At 35.2% G+C, this 23616-nt stretch overlaps 2 protein-coding genes across 2 annotated transcripts; both read left to right on the top strand.

The window, feature by feature from the left end:
- The first annotated feature begins 8991 nt into the window (after nucleotides 1-8991).
- LOC109213891 (60S ribosomal protein L13a-4-like) lies at nucleotides 8992-11446 on the top strand. Its single transcript, XM_019377724.1, has 4 exons — nucleotides 8992-9333; nucleotides 10464-10580; nucleotides 10664-10751; nucleotides 11109-11446. Exons 1-4 carry the CDS (start codon nucleotides 9062-9064, stop codon nucleotides 11250-11252), a joined length of 621 nt encoding a protein of 206 aa, XP_019233269.1. The 5' UTR covers nucleotides 8992-9061; the 3' UTR covers nucleotides 11253-11446.
- A 1803-nt stretch (nucleotides 11447-13249) lies between these two features.
- Nucleotides 13250-17391, top strand: LOC109213889 (probable pectinesterase 29). Its single transcript, XM_019377721.1, has 5 exons — nucleotides 13250-13508; nucleotides 14291-14450; nucleotides 14689-14901; nucleotides 15941-16185; nucleotides 17223-17391. The coding sequence occupies exons 1-5, from the start codon at nucleotides 13270-13272 to the stop codon at nucleotides 17389-17391; spliced, it is 1026 nt and encodes a 341-aa protein (XP_019233266.1). The 5' UTR covers nucleotides 13250-13269.
- Nucleotides 17392-23616: the final 6225 nt, after the last annotated feature.

Here is a 23616-nt window from a genome sequence, read left to right as displayed (position 1 = left end):
TTATTATGTATATGATTATAAATTCTTGTGGTCGTGCATAATATTCTTATGATCCTGAAACGCTAAAAATGATGTTAGTTATAGTGAGTATTGCTCAAAAGAAAATATCCGATGGATCCACCATTGTTTAGACCAGTCAGAGTCCGTCAACCAAACTCTGGACAATCATCATGTATATAAACACATGAATAAATGGACATAATAATTAATTCCGATCTTATGATCCTGAAATGCAGAAAAACGATGATAGTCATGGTGAGTATTGTTCACAAGGTCGTATCCGATGGGTCAACTAATTTTTGGGCCAATCGATTTTCGTCAAACAAACTCATGAAAATCATCATGTTTATAAACACACGAAAAAATAGATATAATCATTAATTACTCTATCATGACCCTAAAACGCTAAAAATAAGGTTAATCATAATGAGTATTGCTTACAAGGAAGTATACTATGAATGTACCAAGTTTTGAGCCAATGAAGCCCATCAATCAAATTTAGGAAAATTGTCATGTATATAAACACACAAAAGTGAAGATAATTATTAATTTATGTTTCATGTGATCGTATATACGAATATGACTCCAAAATACTAAAAAACGATATTAGTCATGGTGAGTATTGTTCAGAAGGCCATTTTTGATGTATCCACCAATTTTTCGGCCAATGAAAATCTGTCAACTAAACTAGGATAATCATCATGTATGTAAGCATACAAACATCATGTATATAAACATACGAAAAATGAACATAAATTCCTGTTTCATATTCGCAAAATGCTAACATTTGATGCTAGTCATTGTGAGTATGACTCACACAGCAATCTAATGGATCCACTAATTTTTAGGTCAATCGGAGTCCATCAAGCAAATTTAAAAAAATCATCGCGTATATAAACGCACGAAAAAGGGGACATAATCATTATTTCCTATTTTATGTGGTCGTGCATGGTATTCTTGCGATCCCGAAACGCTAAAAAAATGATGCTAGTCATGGTGAGTATTGCTCACACGACCGTCTAATAGATTCACTAAGTTTTAGACCAATTGGAGTCCGTCAACAAAACCTTCAAAATCATCGTGTGTGTGTATATATATATATGTGTGTGTGTGTATATATATATTAATCACTCTGTTCATCTCTTCTTTCCAACCATTTACGGATCTAACTCCATATCTTAATACTTTTTTCTTTAACCACACCCTGGCCACGGCTAACATATGTACCCCCTTTAACCATTTTCTGGTTATTCGTATGGGCTTAACTTAACCAGTTTCTCCTAGGAATTTCCAGGTTAATCTATCATAGTTGTTAAGAAGTTGAAAAGATAATCATATACTAAGAGTGATATATAGTTATTTACAAACTAATAACTAAGTAATAAAAACATAGAACTATTCATTAGAATCATAAAGCTATAAAGACAGGGGTAATATCTAGAAATATAATTTAGATAAAAATAGTAACCCACATGTTTACAGCAGAGAGATTTCCCTTTCAGGAAACCCGAAGGACCTTTACTGGACTTTGGGAATTATAAAACAAACACACTGGAACATAGACTTTTATTTATTTTACAAGCTTGAAGTAAGCTTTACTAAAGCATACATAAGGATAGGAATATATTACAAGGTGGTTATTGGTATTGGTTGTCTGAAAATATTTTAGGAATAGTGGAGAAATAGTGGTTGGAGGTGTTTTTCTGCAGAGAATTTTTTAAGTTTTTTTATATGTATCAATAATTTAAATAAGAGTAAATAAGAGCTATATATGAATGTATCAAAAATAATGGTAATATGATAGATGATATGATAGTATTAAATATATCAAATAAAGTTGTTTTCTGCATATGTCTAAACAAATATTCTTATTTTGTTCTAGGTATATAAAATGTATGGCTAAATCTATTATCGAGTATAATCCGGTTTCTATATCTAGCTTGAACTCTTCGAAACTTGTGTTTAGGCTTCTAGCAAATATTTCTGGATTATAGTTCGAGAGATTAATAGGCATTAAGATTTTGATTTTTATTTTATATGTTGTAAAATCCTACTCGGTACTCTCTCTCTCTTATTCTGTAAATTTATGTTGTTGCAGTATTATCAAAATTATGAACTGAAATTACCCCTTCTTTACTTTTTTTTTTTAGTTCATCACTCTGTTCATCTCTTCCTTCCACCCTTTTACGGATTTGACATCTTAATACTTTTTTTTAACCACACCATGGCCACGACTAACATATGTACCCCCTTTATATATATATATATATATATATATATATATATATATACAAAAATATGGGCATAATCAATAATTCTTATTTCATGATCCCGAAACGCCGAGAAATTATACGATAAGTATTGCTCACAATGTCGTATCCAATGGATCCACCAATTTCTAGGACAACCGGAGTATATCAATCAAATTTAGGAAGATTATCATGTATATAAACAAACGAAAAATTGGACATAATTAATAATCTACGTTTCATGTGGTCGTGCATAGTATTCTTATGACCTTGAAATGCTAAAACACGATGCTAGTCATGGTGAGTATTGCTCATAAGGCCGTATCCAATGGGCCCATCAATGCTTAGGCTAATCGGAGTCCGTCAACCAACCTCAGAAAAATCATCACGTATATAAACACACACAAAAATGGACATAATCATTATTTCTGTTTCATGATCCTATAACGCCAAAAAATGATGTTAGTCATTGGTGAGTACTGCTCACAAGGATGTATCTAATGGATCCACTAAATTTTAGGCCAATCGGAGTCCGCCAACCAAACTCAGAAAAATCATCATGTATATAAACACAAAAAATTGGATATAACAATTACTTACTATTTCATGACCGCAAATGTAATGTTATTCATGGTGAGTATTGTTCACAAGGTCGCATCTGATGGATCCACCAATTTTTAGGCCAACCGGAGTCCATTAACAAAATTTAGAAAAATTATCATGTATATAAACACACGAAAAATGAACATAATCATTAATTCATGTTTTATGTTGTCACGACCTCAAAACCGGACCCGGTCGTGATGGCGCCTCTCGTGAAGACAAATCCAGCCGACACAATTTCCCAAGTCAACCATTTTCCATTAAAAGTTATTTTTATACCATTTATAAACCGCTAATCTCATAATGAACATTTAAAAGAAAAATGCGGAATAATTACACAAGCCCGACATCGGGGTGTCACTAGTCACGAGCATCTACCAAGGTCTGAATACAACAAAAACAGTAGAATGTACTAAGTACAGAAATGGAAATGAGAGAAAGGAAGCGGTGCTGCGAACGTCGTGCAGCCACCTTGCTAACTCTGATGACTCCGCGTTTGAGCAACCATCACCCGCTACCGAGTTCTGAAATACCTGAATCTGCACATGAGGTGCAGAGAGTAATGTGAGCACTCCAACCCAGTAAGTAATAAGAGTAAATAAAGACTGAGCAGTAGGAAACAATGAATCCACATTTATGTTAAACTCAATAAGCACACAGGCTGATAAATCAGAATACGAGTCAATCGCCTCTTTTAAAATCCAGCTTTTGGTAAAAATCATTTAAAATGCCTTCCGACAGATACAGTAGGGGTTCAATACCATTTTTAATAAAAGAGCTGAAAACCATAATCGGCCCCTCGGGCAAAACAGGAGTCATAAACACCTCCTAACAAGAAAATCTCAGTGGAAATAACAAAAGCCAAATCAGTGATTAAGTTCTGAACATCTCATAAACCCCACCTTAAATGAAAGTTGTTTAAAAATATTTATCTAACATTTTCGACAGAGGCTCAGTATAAAGATGAGTGAAAACAGTCATTAAATCAACATATTCGATAGAAACTCACTCTAAAGAGAAGTGAAAATCAATAAGTTCATAATCAGGTCCCTCAGGCAAACATCACTCATGTGCATGTATATATCTTTCGCCCCTCGGGCTAGCCTCTCAGTCACTCGTGACTCAACTCCTACCATTCAGCGCTCACACTCTGCACTCACGCTCAATAGGTACCATATAGTAACCGCTGCGGCGTGCAGCCCGATCTATATATCGCTGCGGCGTGCAGCCCGATCCATATATAGTCGACTGCACTCACTGGGGGTGTGCAGACTCCGGGGGGGCTCCTACAGCCCAAGCGCTATATCGCTGCGGTGTGCATCCCGATCCATATATATATATATATATATATATATATATATATATATATATATATATATATATATATATATATATATATATATATTACTGCGGCATGCAGCCCGATCCATAGATATATAATCCTCACAACCAGGCCCTCGGCCTCTCTCAGGCATTAACCTCACAATCAAACTCTCAGTCTATCTCAGTCATCAACCTCACAATCAGACCCTCGGTCTATCAGTAAAATAGGGAACCCAGCCCAAACAGTTTTTACATTTTTAAGAAATATAGTGATAAAACCAGATATAACAATAACCAGGTAAAAATATGACCGAGGATATGCATTCTAAACAAATAGAGTGAGGAAAAATAGTAAAAATGCCCTTAAGGGTCTCAACAGGTCGGCACAAGGCCCCAAACATGGCATACAACCCAAAATATAATATCAATCTCTAGAACATGGAATATCATAAGGTTTCAAATCAAATACGCGACTTATCAATCGTACAGGACGGACCAAGTCACAAATCCCCAACGGTGCACAACTCCACGCTCGTCATCTAGCGTGTGCGTCACCTCAAAATAACACAACGATGTGTAATCCGGGGTTTCAAACCCTCAGGACATTATTTACAATCATTACTTACCTCGATCCGGTCCAAACTCTAGCCCGCGATGCCTCGCCCGCACGAATCGACCTCCGGATGCTCCAAATCTAGCCGCAATCAGTACATAATTATTAAAATATGCTAAGGGAGCGAAGCCCACTCGAAAATATCCAATTTAATATCAAAATCCCGAAATTGCTCACACCCGGCCCTCGGGCCCACGTCTCGGAATCCGGCAAAAGTTACATAAATAGAAACCTCGTCCTCACACGAGCCTATACATACCAAGATCATCAAAATCGGACCTTCATTGCCCCTTCAAATTCCCAATCAAAAGTCTAAATTTCCAAGCCCTAGTTCTTCACCTTTTGGCTTAATTTTTCATGGTTTACTAGGTGGAATTCACATATTAATCGAGTTTTAAGTTCAAGAATCTTACCTCCAAGTGATTCCCCTTGAATCCCTCTTCAATCTCCTTCAAAAATCTCTAAAAATGACCAGCTATGGAGGAAATAAGCCTCAAATCGCGGACAAGACGAGCTTAAAACATTCTGCCCAGGCATAATTTTCTTCATCGCGATCGCAGGAAAACCTTCGCGATCGCGAAGCACAAAAACTCAGCTCTCAAAATTTACCCTATGCAAACGCAATAAAAACCCTGTGAACGCAATGCTCTGCCCTTATACTCTACGCGATCGCGGACCCCATGCCGCGTTCGCAATGAACAAATAGCATCCAAGACCCCTGGCCCGCTTAACTCTATGCGAACGCGACCACCTCCCCGCGTTCGCGATGACCCAGCTCCTCACACTATGCAATCGCAACTCCGACACCGCGAACGCATAGAATAAAAATGGACTGCCCCTCAAAAATCTCTAGGCGATCGCGAACCCTCGTACGCGATCGCAATGAACAAAAATACCTGCAACTGAAGCCTGAAAATCTGCAACTCTCAAAACATGAAATTGGTCTGTTTAACCACTCGAAACTCACCCGAGGCTCTCGGGAGCTCAACCAAACATGCCAACATATCCCATAACATCATTCAAACTTGTTCCAACCTTAGGAACACTCAAAACAACATCAAAATACCAAATTTGCATCGGATTCAAGCCTAAGAATCCCAAAATCTTCTAGATTACGCTTTTGATCAAAAACCTAACCAAACCACGTCCAAATGACTTGAAATTTTGCACACACATCCCAAATGACACAAAGGAACTACTGCAACTTCCGAAATTTCATTCCGACCTCTATATCAAAATCTCGCCTATCAACCGGAAAACGCCGAAATCTCAATTTCGCCAATTCAAGCCTAAACCTTCCACGACCCTCCAAAATGCATTCCGATCATGCTCCTAAGTCCCAAATCACCTAACGGAGCTAACCAAACCATAAAAATTCCGATCCGAGATCATATACAAACAAGTCAAATCTTGGTCAAACCTTTCAAATTCCAAGCTTCAACTGAGAACTGTTCTCCCAAATTCATCCCGATTACCCTGAAAACCAAAACCAACGATTTACATAAGCCATAATCCCTCACACGGGGCAAGTCATGCCCGAGAACTGACGAACCAAGTGCAAAAGCTCAAAACGACCGATCGGGTCATTACACATGTGGTCGTACATAGTATTCTTATATCCCCAAAACGCTTAAAATGATAGTAGTCATGGCGAGTATTGCTTACAAGGCTGTATTTGATTGATCTACCATTTTTTAGGCCAATTGGAGTCCGTTAACTTAACTCAAAAAAATCATCATGTATATGAACACATGAACAAATAGACATAATCATTAATTCCTATTTGCACTATATGATATTTTTTGAGGTTACTCTTTCAATTTTGCCCTTATTTGTCCAATGAGCTAAATATTATGAATTTTTGCAGACAAATTTTGCTCAAGATGGTTCGGGCACGTGCAAAGGAGAAACCTTGATGCACCAGTAAGGAGGTGCGAGCGGTTGGCAGTGGTGGGTGCGAGGAGAGGTAGAGGGAGGCCTAAGAGGTATTGGGGGGAGGTGATCAGGCAGGACATGGTACGTCTGCGGATTTCCGAGGACATGGCCCTTGATAGAAAGGTCTGGCGGTCTAGCATAAGGGTTGTAGGCTAGGGGGTAGTAGTTCTTTCCTTACTTCGTTCCGGGGGTGAGGCGGGGCTGGATTACGGTAGACCTTAGATAGCTTGCAGTTTAGGCTGAATACATTCTGTACTTGCTGTTTATCTTGGCCCTGGGCCTCAGATACTGGTTACTGTTATTGCATGTCTTTCATCTCTTGGTTGTTATGCTTTCATTACTATTACGGTTGCTACTGGAGTTACTAATGAGTTGTCTTTTCTTTTCTTGTTTTCTTTTTCTCTGAGCCGAGGGTCTATCGGAAACAACCTCTCTGCCCTATCGGGTAGGGGTAAGGTCTGCGTACACATTACCCTCCCCAGACCCCACCTGGTGTGATTTTACTGGGTAGTTGTTGTTGTTAATTAATCCTCATACTCTTCACATTACATAGAATTCATCAATTAACATGGAAGAGTCATAACAATATCAGAATAAGTACAAACAAGGACCCACGGTCATGCTAGACACCGGTGTATAGATACTCGTCACCATGCCTATACACCGTACTCAACATTTAGCAATTAGCAAACAACACTCTAATCCTATTCCCTCAAGCCAAAGTTAGATCGAACACTTACCTCGAATGCTCCAAACTCAACTCAATCCTCTAGTATAGCTTTACCCCTCGAATTCACCACCAAACCGCTCGAATCTAATCACAATTACTTGAATGTATTAATAAATGCTACTTGAATCAATTTTAATGCATGAAAATGAATTTTCCAAAGTTTGTTCAAAAATTCCCAAAATGCCCCCGGGCCCACATGGTCAAAACCCGAGGTTCGAACCAAAACCCGATTACCCATTCCCCCATGAATTCAGATATATAAGTTATTTTGGAATCGGACCTCAAATTGAGGTCCAAAACCCCCAAATTTAGGAACCCTAGTTCTACCCTAAATTCCCAAATTCCCCCATTAAAATCCTTGTTTTGAAGTTTGAAATTATGTTTAAGGATGTTAAGGAGTATAGAAATCAGTTAGAAATCACTTACCAATCGTTTTGAAGAAGTAGAATCGTTTGGAAAATCGCCTCTTATGTTTTGGGTTTTGAAAAAGTGAAAAATGACTGAAAATCCCGACTTTATATACTGTACTGTGACTTGGCGCGGACCACACAAAAATGCCCCGCGGCCGCGCCGAGGAAGGGTGGGGAAACCACTCTCTGAACCTACCCAGCGCGGACCGCACTGATTTGGTGCGCGGCCGCGCTGGTTGAATGAAATCCCAAGGCCCCTCTCTGAATCTTCCAGCGCGGACCGCGCTGATATGGCACGCGGTCACGCTGGTTGAATTGGGAGTCATTGGCCCTCTGAACCCAGCCACGCGGACCGCGTAAAAGTGCACCGCGGCCGCGCGGACCGCGCGGAAATGACCGCGGCCGCGCTGGGGGCCTGCAACACCTAATACTTTTAAGTCTAAGACCTCCCGGGACCTACTCAAAACTCACCCGAGCCCTTGGGGCTCCAAACCGAACATACATATAATCTCAAAAACATACTCCGGACTCATTCGTGCGATCAAATCGCCCAATTAACATCATGAATCATCTATTTGGGTCTCAATACCCATGAATTTCTTTCCAATTCCCATAAAACATTAAGTTAAGCTTTTCCAGCTCAAAACACGTCAAATGACGTCCAATNTCTATCGGAAACAACCTCTCTGCCCTATCGGGTAGGGGTAAGGTCTCCGTACACATTACCCTCCCCAGACCCCACCTGGTGGGATTTTACTGGGTAGTTGTTGTTGTTGTTGTTGTTGATCTAAAGGATGACTTAATTTAAATAATGGCATAAAATAAGGGATCTTTACATGAATAGCCGGTCATGTTCACTGTTTACTTTTTCTAACCATATGCATAGATTATATATTAACGATACACATATAATACACAAATTATGCTTATATTATACCTCCATGCTATTTTTAATTTAAGCGGTTGAGTGAACGGCTATTTGGGTTAATTATTCATAAAATAAAGGTTATTTGTGCAAAAACACCATTACTGGCCAGGCTCTACTAGACCAAATACAAAAAAAGCCCAAAATACGTACTGATTCATCAGCCCATTAACTCACCTCCATATAAAGAAACCCTAATCACTCCTCTTCAAAAACCCTAGCCTCTTCCCATTTTACTCCGTTAGCTGTTTAGCAAGAGAAGAGAGCAAAAAAATGGTGTCAGGTTCAGGGATCTCGGCAAGGAGGGTGGTGGTTGACGCTCGCCACCATATGTTGGGACGATTAGCTTCGATTTTGGCTAAGGAATTGTTGAATGGACAGAGAGTTGTGGTTGTTAGGTGCGAAGAGATATGTTTATCAGGTGGACTTGTGAGACAGAAAATGAAGTATTTGAGGTTTCTTCGTAAGAGGATGAATACTAAACCTTCTCATGGTCCTATTCACTTTCGTGCTCCGTCTAAGATCCTCTGGCGTACCATCCGTGGGTTAGTTTTTTGATTTTTTTTTTTTTTTTGTTTTGGGTTTTAATTGATGATTTGTTTTGCTGATGGTGTATTAATTTTGTGATTTGTAGTTTCAGTAATAACACTGTGTGTGCGCATTTGTTATTTGTAGATTTAGTAGTAACTATGTTATTCTCTAGTACTGAGATATGGAGGGTGTGTGTGTGTGTGTGTGTGTTTTTGTGCCTCTGTGTGTGCATTTGTTATTTGTTGTTTTAGTAGTCACTCTGTTATTCTCTAGTACTTAGATGTAGAGTGTGTGTGTTTGTGTATGTATACACATTTTGTACTGAATCTACAAGAAAACTAATGCACACACAGAGTTATTACTTAATCTACAAATCACAAAGCACTGTCCTGAATATGTGTGTGTGTATATATATATATGTATATGTACAAACACATATGCATGTATACACAACTAATGAAATGAAAATTAAGAAGCCGGGAATCAATCAATTCCATCAAATTGTTGCTAGTAGCATCATAAATAGAGCGTTTGGGATATACATTCTTTTTATTGGATGGAGGAATACTAGGCTAAAACTTGTAAGCACTATAAAAACTTTATAGAATAAAGAAAAAGACTGAATATTCAGTAGTTGGAGATTCATTGGAAGTGTGAAATAAGAAAAAGACTGAATATGTAGTTGGAGATTCATTGGAAGTGTGAAATAAATTAATCTTTTTTTCTTGGGCATGATGTACTTTTATGTATGAAAATTATCTGTTTTAATACTGGCCTGGTAGATATTACTTAGTGTTGTCCTGTTGGTGTGGAAAAAAGATTTCCTGTGTGTGAGATTTTAGCTGGTGTCTATATAAAGATAAAGATTGTCCACTTTTTCAAGTCCATTTTACCGAGTTTGTGGGAATCCACATGGAAGATGTTTCAGAACTTGCTGCATTGACTCTTTCATCTGAGTATATGTCAATGGAGAATTTGTACAGTTTGCAAACTGAATTTGTTCAAGGGATTCATGAATTATGGATTAAGCATTTATACCATTATTTTGGTGGTCGAGTTATTGTGGATGGATAATGTAAATTCTGCTCTTGTTGATTTTTTTGCTCTCTGCTGTGTCTGATCGGATCTATGTATTTTATCTTAGGATGATTCCCCACAAGACTAAGCGTGGAGCAGCTGCACTTGCCCGCTTGAAGGTTTATGAGGGTGTTCCACCACCATATGACAAAATCAAGAGAATGGTCATTCCCGATGCTCTCAAGTGAGTTGCTGTGCAGGTGCTTTACTTTAATGTAATATCAATGTTGCTGTTAATACTGAAGTGTTTGCCTCTTTCGTAAATAGGGTATTGAGGCTCCAAGCAGGACATAAATACTGTCTCTTGGGCAAGCTTTCATCAGAGGTTGGATGGAACCATTATGACACTATTAAGGTGAGCTTTCGCCTTTCTATTTGACCTACCTTGATTATTTTGAATAATAAGGATATACAAGGATATCAAGCTATCCTGCACGTATCTAAGATATGAAAATTGTATGACACTTGTGTTGTGCTTCATCTCAATGTACAGCCACTATTTTCAGAAGTTTGACTCTTCTGTCTTCGTGTTATTGTGAATTTAGATGGTTGTAGGCTTCACATTGCTAATTCCACTTTATGCCCTCTGTTTACCTAGTTGCATTACTAATGGAAATATGGTTTCATTTCGTTTGTTATCCGTGTTTCCGTCTTCCTTACCACGTTCCTCGACTAGTTGCTTACTTCTCTCTTGCAAACATGATTACTACAGGAACTTGAGAACAAGAGAAAGGAGAGAGCCCAAGTTGCATATGAGAGGAGAAAGCAGTTGGCTAAACTGAGAGTTAAGGCCGAGAAAGCTGCTGAGGAGAAGCTCGGTCCACAACTTGCAGTTATTGAGCCTATTAAGTATTAGAGTGCAAACTTAGTAGTTATCTGAGGTGAAATTTTGCTGGAGATTGAGATTTCAGCTTATCTGTTTTTTTAAAAGTTGTACCGCATGGTTTAGTATTTTGCTTCTAGCAATATTTGAGCAGACTTAAATTGTTTTAACTGTCTTTTTGAAGTTACAATTCTCTCATGGTTTTATTGATAAAACTTTGCTCTCTACTCCTTGCTAGTTTGCATATTTTCTGGGCTTTGGCGATAAGCCTCAGTGACGTTATTTCAATTACAATAGCAAGTTTCAACCCCTAAAACTCATTGTCTCTGGTGATATTTTGGTTTATAATCCTTAGCTAAAACTGCAAGACCGCTTTAGTTTGCACCTTTGAAGATCCAAATCGTACTATCAACCTATTACTATGTAGGTGTCAAATCAACAAACTATTGTTACTCTGGCAAAATATATAGTTTACCCATCAACCTTGCACCTAAATCCTTGTTACACACTTGTTGGTCACGGGTTTAACGTTATACACCAAACCTTTCAAAAGTGTGTCAATGACACACCACTTTTAACCAATGACAGACACGAGTTTTACGTTGAATGCAGGCGAGTGAATAACAAAAATATGTATTTGAAGCCTCATTTTAGCGCCACATATCCAGTTTTTTTCTTCATTTTTTCTATCATCATCTTCATTGTTAGGAACATAAAGAAACAAGCAACAACAATGGTTAAGAAATCACATGAAAAGAAACAAAACAAAAAAAAAAAACCCGAGAAGAAATCGAAGAAAACCCAGCAATGGTTAAGAAACCCATTATCTCGATTTCTTGACTCGCAAATCCAAGCTAGCGTTTGGCCATAGATACCAAATTTATTTTGAAAAATCTTATTTGGGTGAAGTTTGGTTTGAAGATGAAAATGTGTTTGGACATACGTTTTCAAAACATATTTTCCAACTTTATTTTGGAAAAACATGTATATAATTCCCAAGTTTTGGAATTTTGGCCACTGATTTTGGGATTTGAGATTTGGGATTTGGCCAAAATATGGGCAAAATTTATGGCCAAACATGAGTTTTGAAAATAAATTCCAAATTTATTTTGGCAAAACTCAAGGTCAAACGGGGCCCAAATCCTCCTAAATTGGGTTGGTGAAAATTGATACAAAATCAACCCAACAAAATCACCGATTCTAGGTGAAACAATAGTTTTTTTAGTGATTGTCGGCCTAACATAAGTATATCATAGTGATGGTTTACCAGCAAATATTATGGTGGGCTAGTAAGTATCCCTTTATCCTTAACGAGACGTTTCGGATTCGAACTTCATGTACGGAGTCCCCTTTGATAGAGAGCACTTCACCCTCGAGATTTTTTGGATTAATTGAAAAGTGGGACTTTACGGATTAATAGGGCCTCAAAGCGGGTACCGGATATAGAAATCAAAAATAAATTATCATAATGATGGCTCATCTCGTGAGCAAATCCATATCAAAGCCACTTCCCTTGATTAGGTACTACCATTATTCACGTTCATACTTTCTAAATAATTGCAGATTCTATGCCTTTAAGTAGGTTTTTTATTTAAAGCACCCATGCTTTATTCTTTTTTTACATTTTATAAAATTCATTTCCTATTTTGGTTAGAAAATAATCTACTTTCCATATTTGCAATCCTCCTCACCATTCACTTTCCACGTTAGACTCCAATCTAAATTACAAAAATCACTTGGAGGATCAATCAATGGAAATTTAAAAATTTACCAAATCTTCCCCAAGAAATATTTTTTTAAAGAAAATTAAAAATAATACTTAAGAAAATGAACCTAAACTCTTTAAGAAAATTACTTAACATATTAGAGCAGATTTTGCAAATCATTTGAATTATTTCCCCGTTGAAAATTTTTCTTTACTTAGACTCATTTTTTTCCATTTTAATTTTAACTCCTTATATAGAGTTGAATCCAAGTAGTGGTTTTACTTGTTCTTCATCTTTTATTCATATTATTCATACTAAAACAACTTCATTTTTTTGTTCTAGAAATGGCTTCTTTTCAATGGTTTTTCTTCATAATTCTTTATATTTATTTCATGAGTTTTACTGAAGGAAATGCAAGATTTCACAGAGTTTTTCATAGGAAAAAACAAATAGTAAATTTACCAACAGTGTATGTTGATCCATCTGGCCATGGAAATTTCACAACAATTCAATCAGCCATTGATTCTGTTCCTCAACATAACCAAAATTGGATCTGTATTTACATTAAAGCTGGAAAATATAGGTACTCTTTTCTCACTTCACTTAACATTTTTGTTCTTTTGATGATTTCTTTTAGTCATATTAATATTCTTACTTTTATGTCCAATTTGTTACTAGATGTCTTGTAGTGTGTTTAGAGATTTATATGCCGGTAGAAAATATAGTCAATTTTTAATGTTAGAAAAACTATTTTTTTTGCATTGTTGGACTGAGACAGATTTATATAAAGTGACGTGGATAAATAATATTCATATAGTCTTGGAGCAACTGTAAAGTCATCTTCGTCTGATCTATAAGTTACCGGTTCGAGCTGTGGAATCAGCCATCGATGCTTGCATTAGGATAAACTGCCTACATCACACCCCTTATGATGCAGTCCTTCTCTCGACACTGGTCGAGCTGTAAAATCAACCGTGATGCTTGCATTAGGGTAGACCGGTAGACTGTCTACATCACACCCCCTTAGGGTGGTGCGGTCCGTTCTCGGACCCTTCGTGAATAAGGAATACTTCCTCACACCACCTTAGGGTATGGTCCTTCCTCGGACCCTTTGTGAATGCGGAATACTTCGTGCACCGGGCCTTCCCTGGTGCACTCTACGAGCTGTGAAATCAGCCATCGGTACTTGCATTAGGGTAGACTATCTACATCACACCCTCTTAGGGTATGGTTCTTTCCGGATTCCTGCGTGAACACAGAATGCTTAATGCACTAAGCTGCTTTTTTTTTTTTTTGGCCTACATCAATAAGCGTAGTTGTTGTTGTTGTCGTCGTAATTTTCAATCACTATTCACATGTATGCAGGGAACAAGTAAAAATACCTCGAGAGAAGCCATATATATATCTCAAAGGAGAAGGAAAAAGAAAAACAAACGTTACATGGGATGGTCATAATTCAATTGCTTCAGATGCTACATTCATTTCTGAAGCTGATTATACAATTGCTAAAAGCATAACCTTTATAGTAAGGCCAAAAAAAATTTAAAATTTCAATATTTTGTTGTTTCTGTGTGACCTATAAGTCACGAGTTCAAGCCGTGGAAGTAGTCACTAATATTTGCTGCTGTCTATGTCACACTCTTTGGGTGCGGCCCATCCTGGGCCCTGCGTGACCGGAGAATACTTTGTGCACAGTGTTGCATTTTAATTTCTTGGAATTTTAATTAATTTTATTTTATAAATTTTATGTTTATTTCATGCAGAATTCTTATAATTTTCCACCAGAAGGCAATATTAATCCAATGCAAGCAGCAGTGGCTGCTATGATATCTGGAGATAAATCAACATTTTATAGGTGTGGATTTTTGGGATTGCAAGATACATTGTGGGATGTTCAAGGAAGGCATTATTTTAAGCTTTGTACAATTGTTGGAGCTGTTGATTTCATCTTTGGTGCTGGTCAATCGATTTATGAGGTAAAATAATAATTGTTTCTTACTATTTTAGAATTTAAAGGGGGCATTGGCGTAACTGGTAAAGTTACTTCCAGGTGATCAGGAGGTCACGGCTTTGAGCCGTGGAAATAACCTCTTGTAGAAATGTAGGGTAAGACTGCGTATGATAGGCCCTTGTGGTCCGATCCTTCCCCGGACCCCGCGCATAGCCGAAGCTTAGTGCACCGGGCTGCCCTTTTTTACTATTTTAGAATTTCAGTTATATATATCGACACTTCAATAATTTCTTATACTATCAATTTATCTTAACCTATTATAATAAGTTTGGCTTAATTTGTTCTTAAGAGTGAGTCAAATCTTTCACGGAATTATTTGATAATAAAACATTAGAGTTTAAGTTCTATACACTAATATTAACTTACGGCAACATCAGGTAACTCTTCGTTACAAAAACAGTAACAACTTGCTAAACCAATTAAATTGAATTGATAGCTTAAAAATTATTACATTTGTCAGTATATATAAATTAAATATTAACATTAGCCTATCATTTTCCACAAAAAGAAAAGATAGAGGGTGAGAAGAATATTACTAATTACTTTATTTGGTCTACTTTAATTGATTTTTTGGTCGCTTTCACACATATTAAGGGATCCATCTTTTAGCATTAATAAATAATGAAATTGACCATATGACCATATTAACATTAATTTGTTCCTTGAAAATATAACAATACTGCTAGGCTCTTTACTCTAAGGGCAATTTTATAAAAAAGGAGTTAATTCATTCTTGATATCTGGAAAAAATCAAATATTGTGGAACACGAAAAAAAAAAGGTAAAAAATTCAATTAAAGTGGACCGGAGAGAGTAATAATTAGTAATTATTTTCATTTCTTAAAAGAAGTAAAGCTTGGATTAGATAGGCGGTTTATATCACACTGAGTGCAGTCTTTCAACGGACCCTTCGTTAATGCGGGATCCCTCGTGCACCGAGCTGTCCTTTTATTAAAAAGAAAAAGAAGTAAATCACGTATTAATTTTTTGTTTGTGTATATGCAGAGATGTACAATATCAACAAATGCAGGAGCCTTAGAAAGCTTGATAGGTTATATTACAGCACAAGGAAGAATAAGCCCAAATGACGATAGTGGTTTTGTTTTCAAAGATTCTGCAGTATTTGGCACAGGAGTAACTTTCTTGGGGAGGCCATGGAGAGAGTATGCTAGGGTTCTTTTCTATAACACCACCATGACAAATATTATCGTTCCTGAGGGTTGGGCTGCTTGGTCTTTTGTTGGCCGAGAGTAAGTTCCTTCCTTTCCTATACTCTTGTATGAATTCTTTTAGTTTAACTATAACGACCGAGCGTTGGAGCAACGGTAAAGTTGTCTCTATGTGGTCTATACGTCACAGGTTCGAGTCCAGGGTTCGGCCATTAATATTTATGTCAGCATATATAGGCTGCTTACATCACACCCTCTTGAGGTACGGCCCTTCCCCGAACCAGGGGTGTCAACGGATTAGACACCTCTTAGCCGTAAAATTAAACCGTGTTCCTCGGTAAAAAAAATTTATTTTATGCATATATATATATATATATATATATATATATATATATATATATATATATATATATATATATATTATGTTGAATCCCCTTAGTTTGTTTGTGTATTTAATTTTATATTTGACTCCTATTAATGAAAATCTTGGCCTCACTATTGCTGCAAACCCAATGTGAATGCGAAATGTTTCGTTTACCAAGTTGTCCTATATAACTGTCCAGTGTTTGGAACCCATATGTCCAACTAATTTGATTCGCACCATATAGAAAGCCTATTATAAGGGGAGGGCGCGGTGGATTTTAGCCCTCTATACCAAAAGAACATCATTCTCAGTGCTCAAATCCGAGACTCTGGTTAAAAGTGGATGCACCTTATTTCACCACACTCATTGGTGATACTATTGATGAATTTTAATATGGCAGGATAATTGACTTTAACAATAAATAAACCCAGTGTAATCCTGCAAGTGGGGTTTAGGAAGGGTAGTGCAAATACAAATTTAGCCCTTACCTTGTGGAGATAGAGAGACTTTTCCGATAGACCCTCACATCAGGGGTGGGATAATTGATATTAACAATAAACAGTGTAATCCCGCAAATGGGGTCTGGGAAAGGTAGTGTGTATACAAACCTTAGTCCTACCTTGTGGAGATGAAGAGGCTGTTTCCGATAGACCCTATAGACTGTTTTCGATAGACCTTCACCTCAGGGGCAGGATAATTGACATTAAAGCATAATTATTATCATCATCATGCTCATGACTTGTTTATTATGCAGGAATCAATTGACATTTTCTGAGGAAAGTTGTAAAGGAATTGGATCAAACACTACACAAAGAGTGTCATGGGAAGCCAAGTTGAGCCAACAAGAGTTACAACAATTAACAAGCCTCTCATTCATTGATAATGAAGGTTGGATTATGAAGCAACCCGTCAAAGTCCTATAGTTATTATAATAATTAATAAATTATTTTAAGACATTACAATTATGTTTGGAGTCCACGGCTGACTTATTGCTAGAATGTGACAATTTACTAGTAGAAAGTTTGAATCCTAATTTTACTCAAGTTGGACTTTAAATGTTTTTATTTTATTTTATTTTATAAATTGTAAGTTTGTAATTGTTAGATGTAAAACTATGCTTCCTATTTATATGGGAACTATGTGTTCTTTGCTTCAAATTTATCTATCTATCTATATCTATCTATCTATATTATTATAAAAGCATGAATACAATGTCGGTTTACATAAATAACCTTATAATATTAAGCATAATAACTCATCATAAAAGAACATAACCGGAATTCTAGATATTAGCCTTATAATCCTATTAGTTTTAGGACGTAATACTACACGTTAGAAATCCTACATAATTACTTTTAGTACAATCCCAATACTTTTAGCCATGTAGTGTTTTACTCCTTTTCTTATTAAATTCAAACTACGAATATGAACTCTATAATACATTCCCTGTTGAACTTGAATTTGAGCATAAAATATGAACTACGAATACTAAATCTAATTTCCTATTGCACTAGAACTCTAAAATATTCCATATTTTGGTACCAGTATTTGAGTGAAAATAATTTTCTTCATTCAATGGGATTTAGACTTAAAGGTCAATTGTAAACTCTTTAATGAATATCAATTTTAAAGTGTGGTGTTGCAGAAAGAAATTAACAAAACTCGGTAACTTCTCAAAGTTATTGTATTTTTCTTTGAAATCGAAGTGAAACCTGAAAACATATGCTTTTTACTCTTTCTTTATCATCTTTTTGGGTATGTAATTGATAGGTTTTCATGAGTTTTAATTTTGTTGTCGAACTTTAGTTCATTTATTTGCCAAAACATTTTCAGTGTTGTTGTCAAATCTTTTATCATGCATGAATACAATATTGATAGTTGATAATCCTCCAAAATGTAAATCGTATCTTCAAATAAGATAATTTCCTCTAGATTAAAATTATAACGTTAAATTCCTAATGTGAATTTGTATGGAATACTAATACCAATCATGGTGTCCTACTCTATTGGAATTCTAAAGTGCACTGCATATCCCAAATTTACATAGATAAGAATATTTGGTGCAATCCTTAACCATTATCTATATTCTTATCTATATCCGTATCTGTATATAATGTTTGTTGCAAAAATAACCTTTTACTATTAAGCATAGTAACTCACCATAAAGGGACATAACCGGAATTCTAGACATTAGCCTTGTAATCCTATTAGTTTTAGGACATGATATATGTTATGAATCCTACATGATTATCTTTAGGAATCCTATTAATATAATCCTAATACGTTTAGTCATGTAATCATATTACTTTTAGGATATACTTCTTAAAAAAATTATATTACTAATTTAATTTTAAAACATATTATATTGTTCAATTACTAATTTAATTTGATAATGTATTAGCCTCTCTACTCCTTTGGAGTAGGGGTAAGATCTTACACACTACCCTCCCCAGACCCCACTTGTGAGATTTCACTGGGTCGTTGTTGTTGTCATGTATTATATTGTCTAAATTTATTTTTTTAAAAGGAGAGCTTATATTATTATAAAAGCTCGAATACAATATTTATAGAACAAAATAGCCCTAAAATAAAAAACAGAAGAACTCATATGAAAAGAACATAACTTTAATAACTTTTTTTTGGACTATAATAGCTTCTATGTTAATTTATAATATTTGAAATCATAAAATTAATAAAAGTTTATCTATTTAATTCTTATTAAAAATATATAGGAATGTTTGATAAAATCAATTTCATAAGAATCCTCTGTATTGGTAATACATTACTACTTGATAATATCCAATACTAAGAAAAAATAAAAGTAATGTTAAACGGACTACATAACGCATTGAAATTGAGAGAAAAAATCCTCATGATAATATATTTTTATATTGTATTTGAACTGCTTTCCTACTCAAATAATATTTTGTTATTATTTATTTCTCGTGTAATATTGAAAAATATACCTAATTATTAAAGAACAACTAAGAATTTTTTTAAAATTATAAATATGTGAGAAAGAGAAAGAAAAAGGTTGGTAAGAGTCAATACCACTAATGATTTTGCAAACACAAAGATCTAAAAGTGGAATGCCATATTGATCTTTTTACTCTTTTAAAATAAAATTTATGGGGGATAAAATTATAATTACGATTAAATATTCAAAACAAGAGATGAACTAACATTAAAAATATGAATTAATACAAAATATATTATTTTTATGTTAAAACCAAATAATCAAAACTTCAATTAACTATTTAGCAAAGAATGCATTGTAATTAGTTTTTGAATCATCATATGAGTAAAATTATTTTTCAATAAAAGATATCTTAGGGTACATAAATTTATTCCATAAAAAGAGCGTTAGAGATTAAGAAAATTAGATCACAAAGTAAAAAAAAAAATATAGTATTAAAAAGGCCATGCAAGTGATTGAGAAAGCACAATCAAAGTTATATCCTAAACAAAAATAAGCTTTCAAGACTAATTATAAAGAGTCAATCTGGTATAGCGGAATTATCCTTTGTAGACACCCCCGCTGGAATCGAAATAATATTCCTATGTCATGCATTACTTGTAAATGTCAGACCAAGATGCAGGACATTGTTAGCTATAACAATTGATATACCATCAACAATTTTATTATGAGGTCGTACAACTCACTTTAGATTTGATATACCTCTTCAAACAACTGAAAAAAACCATCACAAATATATCAAAGCAGAGCAACAGTGCTAAATTTATAAGGAAACCAAATTGATAATATGGGATGAAGGGCTTATGGCTAAACGTCAAAGAATCGAAACAATTGCCTAGAGTTTTAGAGATATATTAGATATCAACGAACCATTTGGTGGAAAAGTAATGGTTTAGGAGGTGATTTCTGTCATGTACTATTAGTAGTTCCAAAATCGACGAAAGCAGAGACTACAAAAGCTAGGTTGTCAAAATTATACTTGTGGCCTCAAATGAAAAAGATTCAAAACAAAAAATATAAAAGTAAGAACAGATCCAACATTCAGTGACTTCTTACTTCCAGTCGAAAACGACGAAGAGCACCCAATAAAAAATAATTTGGTTCTTCCAGAACACTTGGTTATCAATCCAAAGGGTAATAGTAGTGCATTTAATAAGAAAAATATTTTCATCAGTAGATTAAAACGTAATTTGTGCAAATTAAATGATAGAAATTAAAGAGTTATCTTAGCTAGCAGAAATGAATATATTGATCAATAAATAAAAGGTTGATCGCTAAGTTTTATGGTAAAAATAAAATATTTTTTAGTTTTTACTCAGCCGAAGATGATCGATACCAACAATTACTACCAAGAAGAATACTTAAATACTTTAATATCAAATGACTTTCTACCATCCAGGTTTGTTGTCAAGTTTATTATTTCTTACGTATGTTAGTGTCACCATATATATAATAGACTAAGTTAAAATTGACCTTTGATTGCATATAAAGAAAAATATGCTCGTCATGCTACTGAAAACTTAGATCCGCCGAATAGCTTATGTAATAGTACATAGTTAGTATATTGAAGTTTCGACAATAAAATCATACATGCAGAAATTATGATACTGGTTAACGTGCTTTTAAGTACGTTTTTATCCTTGAAATCAACTTTCGTCTTCCAAAAATAAAGAATATCCTTTAAAATTTGTGTAAAAATAATTTTTAATATGCTTATGTTTTGTAATTATAATAAATAAAGCACAAGGACAAACATCCTAAATCTTGAACTATGTTTACAACAATATATTTTCTTGCACGAATAACTATATGTTGCACTTTCAAGAGTGATATTAATATCGACAACAAGAGTTCTGGTTATGGAAGAATAACCAAATTATTAGAAGGAAACATGCACAAAAAAACATCGTTTACAAAAAAATGTTCGGTAAGATATTATCATATTAGATACCTTTAAACAACAATACATAATTATCTAATTAACATGACTAAATTAATCATTTCTTAAGTTCTAATGATGTCCATTCATTTTGAATTCACGTATTATGCTAATGTAATAATATTTTTCGACATTTATATGATTGTTGTATTATTATACATAAAATTTCTCTCATTAATTAATTATTTTTTCCTTCATACAAATAAATATTTAAATCATCATGTGTCATTATTAACGTGAAACGCACGTTTATAGATACTAGTTAGATTAAAATGTGTGTGATTATGAGTCCTATTATCTTGGATTGAGATTATTGCAACAAAAGTGGTCTTTTTTTTTTTTTTTTTTTTTTAATTCTCATTGGTTAATACGTTAGCCACCCTAAAGTATACATGAAAATTACTGAGAAATATATATATTTATCCCTCACAAAAATAATAGCTGGCATATATTTTTCTTTTGTATATATATGTATTATATACAAGAAAATATATATATTTTAAATATATTTTGGCTACTGAATGCAATTAATTTCGACCAAGGGCCTATTTTGTATTTTTCCCAAAATACTTTTACTTCCCTCTAAATGCACAACCAAACTTTGTCATTTTTTTTTAATAAAGAAAATTGGAAAAAGTGATTCCAACTTGTAGCATGAACCTCATATTTGATTTCAAATAGAATATTACATTAATTTCACTCCTTTATAGTATGAGTCTATGAGAGGCCGGTCAAATTTCGTAACCATATATTAGGTGCATCAACTATATGCAGAAATTCAATTTCGTCCAACTCTCTAGACTCAAAATTATTTTTTAATCGCAAACATTATTATTATTTTTTTGGTTTCTTATTTGGCGTTCGATATTTGTTGGCATTCCGAATGTAATGTAATTTTTTGAGGTGTAGGACAAAAGCACCATGTTCTCGACATCACGAACACGATGAACTTAGGCTAACTCACTGGAACGTGAAATAAAACATATGGTACGATCCGCATCATTACCTCCAAATCGCACGAATTTTAATTAATCAGTGTAATTTAGAGGAGAGTCACCAAAAAGGGCCGAAGCGCGATCATGTAACGTGCCCCATAAACAAATACATCTTATGAAATTCATGAGTTATCAAGTTTATTTTTTGAAAAGATTTTGACTAATAGTGTGATACCCATGACGGAGGGCGGGTCAAACAGGACTGACAGGCTTCTAGGATGATAAATTTTTAAAAAAGTGCATATGTCACCTTAAGCGAATCGCACGTCAGAAGAGCTTTATGAGGCACAACATGATACGTGCGTTTTTTGGGCTCGATATGGCGTAACTCGAAAGACAAATATGTGCAAGCCTATGCCCAAAGTGGCAATATGTGCAATGGGCTTGGAATGTGACCAATAGGATATCAGAGCCGACTCTCCGCAGTAGAGTTGTGGGACAAACCTTAGTGAGGACACTGAGTCCCAAGTGTGTGTGCGCGTGTGGGGTGTGTGTGTGTGTAGGGGGGGGGGGCGAATGTGACACCCATGACGGAGAGCCAGCAGGACTTCTAAGCCGGCAAGTTTATGAAGATCGGGTGTACATGCCCTTAGGCGAATCCCATATCGGAATAGGAGAGAAAAGTTAAGAGCTTTATAAGCCACAACACAAGTTCACATAATATATGCGCTTTTGGGACTTGATGTGGCATAGTTCGAAACATAAATTCGTGTGAGCCTAGGCTCAAAACTGATAATACGTGTCATAGACTTGGGTTGTCACAAATACCCATATGGAATTTAATTTTTTTTTACACTATCATACTTCTTTTACTTATTATAGCAGATTAAATATCTTATCTACGAAATTATGATTCACACTATTTCAAGAAGAAACAGCTATGAACGTCTTTTGAATGACGTGATAATATAATTTTTTATAACACTCTCGATACATATAAATTAATCTCTTTTGCAATATCCATATAATATAATAAAGACTTATGTGCCACATTATTAATTTATTGAAACATCATAATAAATTATGATTATTTTAAATTTAAAATGTTGGGTGGACGACTATTGAGATTTTGGCCCAAAGCTAGTAGGGCTTGGCCCATAGAGGTTTTTGAATTTGCCCCACTGCTCCACCTGAGATTTTTACCCCCCACAAACACCAATACAATTCCCCTTTGGCACTCTTTCACCAGAAACTAGAGAGAGAGAGAGGTAGCAGTAGAAGACGGGGAGGTGCCCCC

This window comes from Nicotiana attenuata, unplaced genomic scaffold, assembly GCF_001879085.1.
Source record: "Nicotiana attenuata strain UT unplaced genomic scaffold, NIATTr2, whole genome shotgun sequence".
Lineage (NCBI taxonomy): Eukaryota > Viridiplantae > Streptophyta > Magnoliopsida > Solanales > Solanaceae > Nicotiana > Nicotiana attenuata.
This window is presented reverse-complemented; position numbering and strand designations above follow the sequence as displayed.